The following is a 7830-nucleotide window of genomic DNA, read 5'->3' as shown; positions in this document are numbered from 1 at the left end:
GTAGTTTTGTTTCTTAGTTCCTTTAAAATGTTAATAATTGTTAATAATTGAGGGGAGACAAAAATAGTAAATAAAAAGAAGGTGAAGGGCAACACAGTAACATCAAATAAAAGTAATCCTCTTCTTTATCTCCGCACGCACATATTCCGCATCTATTCTTCTCTTCTGCTCACACATTTCATCAATTCGTCGCAGCATCTCAATCTCCCAACATTTTCTCCACAAAGGGAAAATAAATCTTAATAACAATAAAAATAAAAAGGGAATCACGTCTTTCCAATCCGCCAAACGCGATCGTCCCGGCCGCAAATTGAAATTAGGGTTAGGGTTTTCATCGTCTTCGCCCGAAAAAGAAAGGGGGAAGTGGGAAGGAGGACGCGAACAACCGTTCCTTTATGATACAAAAGGTGTCTCTGATCATCATCGTCATCATCGCGGTATTAATCTTGGTGTTGCAATCCTCTGCGGCGTTCCACAGTAGCAAAAACAGCATCATGAAGGTCCACCCTGTTCCGCGAAAACGCAACATCTCAATCCAATTCGGCGTCGACGGGGGGAATCCCATGTCGGAGGCGCAGGCGCTGTTGGGGATCGCTGGCAGCAAGAAGCTCCGGCGACTCCCGCACGTGTTCAGCTGCGTCCTGGAGCTCCCGTTCCGCTCCGACGCCGACGTGGTGGTGGAGGAGGACCCCGACTGCTTCCGCTTCGTGGCGGAGACGGAGGGTATCGGCGACGTGAGGGCGCACACGATCGAAATCCACCCCGGCGTGACGAAGATCGTGGTGAGGGACGGCGGTTCGGTGGAGCTCTCGCTCGACCAGCTCGAACTGGATATGTGGAGGTTCCGTTTACCAGAATCGACGCGGCCGGAGCTCGCGAGCGCGGTGTTCGTAGACGGCGAGCTCATCGTGACGGTGCCGAAGGGGCACGGAGAGGAAGACGGGGATGGTGATAGGGTTATGGGTGGTGGTAGACTTGTGCTTGTACAGTGATGATGAAGGAATGAGTGGGTGAGGTAATGAATGATTCTTTTGTTAACTTCATGTTGCCCTCCAAACGTGGCCATATTAGTATGTTGGTTAGATTTCAGGTTGTTGTTGGAACTAGTTTCTCTGTTGAATTTTATTGTTGCTATTGTTGAATCAGGAACAAAAATGTTCTATCTGGACAATGGTTTATTCATGGCAATGGCAATTTTCGTAAATAGGTGTAACTCTGTTCGTGTGTTCTTTTATTTGCTCAGATAACTCTGTTCATGAGATTGTTTAATCTTGTATGTGGCTGTTGTATTATATTTTTTTTTTTGCTTGTGGTGGGGAACATTTTAGGTAGGAATATTTTGTTTTAGTTTTGAACGATTGTCTTAATGAGTTTGGATCGTGAATGATGAGTGAAAGATGGAGAGTGACATTAGTTCTCACAATAAGAGAAAAACTGACATCAATTTAGTCTCTTAATCACGAGGCTTATGTACAAAGGATATTTTTGGTGTTGCTTTATTTGATTAAGGGATTGGATTAATTTCAACCCAATCATTTTAGGAAACTAAGTTAACTTTTACACAATTTTAGCATAATTTTGAAAATTAATATTTTAAGGTTACCTTACACTGTCACCTTGAAAGGGAGGGGGAAACACAGAAAGAAGACGAGGGAGGAGATTATTTTGTTTTTCTTAATGGCAAATTTGGTTGTTCAACTAATTGCATATTAAACAGTTTATTGACATAAAAAGGATTTGAACCTTAGTAAAGGGATCTGGATTCTGGAACTTTCAGTTTTTTTATGTGGGGGTGTGTAAAAGAAAAGCGTGGTTGATGTGACAAGTGGTTGAGAGAAATAGAGGGTGATTTTTAAGTAGGAGGAAGAGAGAGTTCATGGATATTTTACTTAAGAAGAAAATGAGAAAAGACAGAATCCGGAAGGGAAGAGACTAGCAGAAATTGACAGAATGCTAAAGAGGAGATGGACTGGTCGAAGGTTTTGTTAGGTACTTTTGTATTAAGAGAACTGAACAGTTGGAAAGAATGTAATAAGTTTTCAACTTTTTCTAGCTACTTGTATGATATTCCACTATTAGTTTATTTTTATTTTGGTCCTTTGGACTGGAAGTGTTTAATGAGGTTGTTTGATGGGGGTGATATGCTTCTTTATATTCTTTTCATTGCACTCAAGTCATATGATAAAATGCTAACAACTCTTAAAATTTCATACTTTGCCAGTCACATGAGTATAGGATGTTTGGCAGGACTTTTCTTTTCTTATTTTTTTTTTCTCATGGAAGGGATCTCATTATAATGTACAGTGGATTTATGAATTGTAATAATTTGATGAAAGACTTGGGTAGGGGTATTTGTTTAGTGACCTCTATTTTATTGATGTTGCAAGTGTGTGGCGTTGAATCCTTTTCGAAATATTCTTCTAATGACCTCTTTGGTTTTCCACTTGTTCAACTAAAATGATTCTTCTAATTGATAGTATGTTTCCTTGGTCAATAAGTTAAGGTTGCTAAGAAATATGCGACACTTTTAAAGGATAACTGTTCGATGTTGGACACTTCAAAATTTCAAATGCTTTCTGTTACATTTTTATTAGTTTTATAAGGAGTCATACTCATTTTTTAGACATGAATTATCTGATAATTTTTGGTGGTGGTGGTGTTGGACTTACAACCATGCTTCTTTATCTGTTTGCCTTTGTTCTAATGTGTCTTGTGTAAATTTCAAAGGATAACTTTGCTTGTGGTTCATACCCTTGTGACATGTTTTTATTTAAAATAGAGTCATGGCATTAGAGACATATTATTTGGGAATAGGTACAGATTTGTAAAATACACGTGTTATAAGGATATAGCTGCAATTTTGTGCATGTCGTTGGATTGGCTTCGGCTTCGTATATGTTAATGGATTAGTGTGTTCAGTTTATCAATGTGAGATGAGAAAGACCATCTTTTCAAATCTTTTGAATTTTTTTTGACATTTGAACAAAGTATCCCAATTCTTTGTATACTTTCATTTCAATCTCATCCCTTTTACTAAAATATACTTCTTTCTATCGGTTAAATTATTTAGTTTATATATCTGTAAAACTTTGTTCATATATATTTTTTAAATTTTAGTTTTAATTTGTGTATAAACTATATTTTAATTTATAAAAATTCCTTATTGTTCTCATTTTCTTTCCTAAAAGGTATTTATCTAAAAAGACTGTAACATTTAATAGAAAATAATGGAATATTCTTTTAAGGAAAAATGGAATAGTTATTCTATACATTTTATAAATCTTAGAAATATCATATACCTTTTTTAAATGCAGGAATTAAATCGCAGTGGCCTAATTTTTTTAACATTAATTTCAAATTATTTTATACCTGACATGTTTTAGTTTATTTCTCTTCAAAATATTTCTAATTTAGAGAATTGAGAAAACACTTTCTTTCAATGGTTTATATATTAATTGGTATCTCAATTGAATGATTAATTATTTTGTTCCAACTCAAGTTATTTTATTACGGGAAGCCTAAATCCTAAAATTTTATCCTCGGTCGAGCGGAACCCTAAATTCCCCTAAATTCTTATACTCGAGCCGCTCCACCGAACCGCCGTCCCTCACCACGATCTTTGTCACGTCGGGGTGTATTTCGATCGTGTGCGCCCTCACGTCGCTGATACCCTCCGTCTCTACCACGAAGTGGCAGCAGTCGGGGTCCTCCTCCACCACCATGTCGGCGTCAGAGCGGAACGGGAGCTCCAGGACGCAGCTGGACACGTGCGGGAGTCGCCGGAGCTTCTCGCAGCCAGCGATCACCAACAGCGCCTGCGCCTCCGAGATGGGGTTCCCCCGTCGACGCCGAATTGGATTGAGATGTTGCGTTTTCATGGAACAGGGTGGACCTTCATGATGCTGTTTTTGCTACTGTGGAACGCCGCAGAGGATTGCGCCACCAAGATTAATACCGCGATGATGACGATGATGATCTGAGACACCTTTTGTATCATAAAGGAACGGTTGTTCGCGTCCTCCTTCCTACTTCCCCCTTTCTTCTTTGGACGCAGACGATGAAAACCCTAATCCTAATTTCAATTTGCGGCCGGGACGATCGCGTTTGGCTGATTGGAAAGACGTGATTCCCTTTTTATTTTTATTGTTAATAAGATTTATTTCCCCTTTGTGCAGAAAATGTGGGAAGATTGAGATGCTGCGAGGAATTGATGAACTGTGTGAGCAGAAGAGAAGAATAAATGCAGAATGTGTGCGTGCGGAGATAAAGAAGAGGATTACTTTTATTTGATGTTACTGTTCTTCTTATTTACTATTTTTGTCTCCCTCAATTATTAACATTTTAAAGGAACTAAGAAACAAAACTACTTCTCAAAAACAAAAAACAAACTATTTATTTTTATATAAATGTTTTGCTTTAATTAGGATTAACTGTTTGTTGTTTTTATATAAAGATACAGTGTTTATTGTTATGATATAGGTGAAAATTGCATATTTTGAATGATATCTTATGATGTGTTTCAAAATTTATTATGATTTAAATGAACAATTGATAAAAAAACTATTAATTTTAACAAGGTGTTCTTAAAATATATTCAATCCAACTAGTTCATTAAGTAGAGATAAAGGGCTTTGAAGTCACCACCATTACTCCAAATCCAAAAGGTAAAATGTGACTTGTATAAAATTTGTGAATTGTTTTCTTGAAGACATGAACTACATCAACTATCAAACCTTGACTCTTTCTTCCTACACCTTTTTGAGCTAATCCCATACTAAATATGAAAATACCATTTTATTCTTTTTTTTTCACCCCTTGAATTTGAAATAATAAGTCTATGGATTATGTAATCCAGATAAATTCTGGATTACATAATTCGGAAGTCACTTTTATATTTAGAAAAGACTTCCAGATTATGTAATCCGGGAGCTAATAACACATCTGAAAAAAAAAAACTTCTGGATTACATAATCTCTAATCTTATGTATAAAAAAGACTTTCAAATTATGTAATCCAGAAGCTAATCACAAAGACTTCCGGATTACATAAATCTGAAAGCTAATTTTAAATCTAAAAAAAACTTCCAAATTATTGAAAAGGGTATTTTTGGAATAAGAAAATTTTATGGGAGTGGCAGAAGAAGGTATGAAGGTGCAGGAAGAAGCAGCCTCAAACCTTTATTGGATTATTTTAAAATGAAACCTGTACCGTTCGGGTCCTGCTAGGAATCCGACTGACCATCTTGACCAATCTCTCAAGTCTCTGGATCGACTGAGCCCAAAACAGGAAAGATCAAGCCCAACATTTACGCCCTATCAAGCCCATGACCCGCGTAATGTCCCAGATTACTTAAATTATGATGCGTCTTTTATAATTTCAACTCGTAAGCCTACTATAGTGTAGGGTATTTTTACAAGTCATTCCTGAGGCACTACTAAAGTTTAAAAGAACTAGATTGAAAAATTTATTACAAGAAGAGATAGAAAAAACTAAAATTCAAAATAAATCATTAGGATTTATCCACGAATGTTCTTAATGTAAGATCTGCTTAAAAAAAAGTACTCTTGCGACTCTTTTGATTTCAAAAATCTTATAAGAACTTAATTTTTTCCACCTAGCACTTCCAGTAATTGTGGTAAGAAAGATCACAAAGTATGAGAATGGAAAGAAAAATTGATTCCTAAGGGATAAATCCAGACTAGCACTTAATTAAGGATATATCTAACAAAGTATGAGTACTAAAATTTTAGAGTGTTTTAAATTCGATGATGCAGTTATGCTTCAAAGAGCAAGTCACATAGTTGCACACTTGAAATTGTTATCCATTTAACTATAACACATGTTTCGATTTGAAGGTTGAAGATATATAGCATTGTTTTTTATACACTTGATGAAGCTGTATTATTTCTGTAAATTGTTTATTTAGTTACTGTGTGAAGAAGACGCATAATCTGTCCATCTTCCAGCACCAAAAGTGAGTGAGAATAACACTGATATTTGGTGTCTTGTTATTTGTAAGAAGAATATAGAACTTTCTGGAGCACCAAAACAGCATTACATTGCCACCGTCCACCGCCAATAAATCAAATGTAATGTTTAAGAGGAAGAGAAGTGACAGGATTAAAAAATATAATTAGTTTGTAAAGAGAAAAGTTTGTAGAAAATGGGAAGAGAAGGTAGATGGCAGTGAAATGAGGAGGACACGTTCCCATGCTACCACTCATCTTGCTGCCAAGTGTAACGTTTCGCCACGTATTCTCCCTCTCCACCTCCACTGCAACTTATTTATACCAATTTCATTGCAAAACCATTTCAACGTACACACTCAAATTAATTCTTCAACATTCCAAACGGAGAAGATGAGTCAGGAACAGCCAAGGCGTCCTCAACCAGGCCAAGACCCCATCAAATACGGCGACGTTTTTAATGTCTCCGGCAACCTTGCAAAGAAGCCCGTTGCACCGGAAGATGCTGCCATGATGCAAAGCGCAGAAACTCGAGTGTTGGGACAAACCCAACTCGGCGGTGCAGCTTCCGTCATGCAATCCGCCGCCAATCAGAACGAACGGGCTGGCCTTGTTAGTCACCTGGACGTTAACGACGTTGCCAGCGACGGTGGCGTTACAGTATCTGAAACTCAAGTCCCTGGAAGACGCATAATCACCGAAGCTGTCGGTGGCAAGGTTCTGCTTTTACTTTTTATCAATATCGCTATTTTCCAAATGATGACTCTTTTAGACAATAAGATTTATACGAGTTGTATATACCTTCTGTGATTGAAGGTTGTGCAGCAGTATACTGAACCGACTCCGGTTCAAACCGGACGAGCCAGAGCGGTTCGAGGTAGTGCAATAACCATAGGGGAGGCGTTGGAGGCCACGGCCCAGACTGTGGGTTACAAAGTGGTGGATCAGAGTGATGCCTCCGCGATTCAGGCGGCGGAGGTGAGGGCAACGGGAAACAATGTTGTAGCACCGGGTGGGCTGGCGGCCATGGCTCAATCCGCTGCTGCTCATAATGCTGACTGCAGCCGTGATGAGGATAAGGTCAAGTTGAGCGACCTTTTGAGCGGAGCCACCGCGAAGTTGGCCGCGGACAAGGCGGTGACACTGCAAGATGCGGAGGGGGTGGCGAGTGCTGAGGTGAGAAACAACCCGGATGCGACTGCCACTCCTGGCGGCATAGCGGCTTCCGTGGCGGCGGCTGCTAGGATCAATGAAAATGTTAAGTAACGTTATGAGTTGTGTGTTGTGTTGTTGTATGCTTGTCCCTGTTTCTTGTCTAGTTTTAAGGACTCTACTATATATGCTATGGGTTTATCCATGTTGTTGTTGCTTCCAATCTTGTAATTTCTTATTTTCGAGTATTGGAGTGGTACTTTGACAAAGCAAATACATATCTATGTATTTTTTTTGTGTTATTTCAATTTGTTTTATTTTTTAATTTAAAATACTAAGATATTATTATATTATTAAAATAGTTCTCATGGGTAGATGTCAAACTATAGTTTTTCTTTTTCTTCAATGAAATAGGAAATGAGGCATGTGATGAACACTTCTAACCTAATTGGAACTCGGAAGCTCAAAATACTTTGTATACTTTTTTTCTTTTTCATACTTCTTTTGGTTTTTTTTTTTCCGTGGGTTTTTTTAAAGGGTATACAATTATTCGTGAACTATTCTTTTGATGGATTTTTATCACAAGATTTTAGATCTTTGGGAGATTTTAAAAAATAATTCTTCTATAAAATTTAAATGCGTCACCAAAACAATATTTTTTCAGGGTAGAATTATTCATGGATTTCCTTTTGAGTAAAATGGATTTTTATCA

At 37.8% G+C, this 7830-nt stretch overlaps 2 protein-coding genes across 2 annotated transcripts; both read left to right on the top strand.

Annotated features, from left to right (window-relative positions):
- The first annotated feature begins 211 nt into the window (after positions 1–211).
- On the top strand, positions 212–4430 carry LOC137827839 (uncharacterized). Its single transcript, XM_068634193.1, has 2 exons — positions 212–1015; positions 4176–4430. The coding sequence occupies exon 1, from the start codon at positions 396–398 to the stop codon at positions 990–992; it is 597 nt and encodes a 198-aa protein (XP_068490294.1). The 5' UTR covers positions 212–395; the 3' UTR covers positions 993–1015; positions 4176–4430.
- A 1875-nt stretch (positions 4431–6305) lies between these two features.
- LOC137828942 (late embryogenesis abundant protein D-34-like) lies at positions 6306–7420 on the top strand. The gene is made up of 2 exons (XM_068635710.1): positions 6306–6683; positions 6783–7420. Exons 1-2 carry the CDS (start codon positions 6360–6362, stop codon positions 7230–7232), a joined length of 774 nt encoding a protein of 257 aa, XP_068491811.1. The 5' UTR covers positions 6306–6359; the 3' UTR covers positions 7233–7420.
- The last annotated feature ends 410 nt before the right edge of the window (positions 7421–7830 follow it).

Source organism: Phaseolus vulgaris, chromosome 7, assembly GCF_000499845.2.
Source record: "Phaseolus vulgaris cultivar G19833 chromosome 7, P. vulgaris v2.0, whole genome shotgun sequence".
Lineage (NCBI taxonomy): Eukaryota > Viridiplantae > Streptophyta > Magnoliopsida > Fabales > Fabaceae > Phaseolus > Phaseolus vulgaris.
Note: the sequence above shows the minus strand (reverse complement) of the source record. Positions and strands in the feature narration are given on the sequence as shown.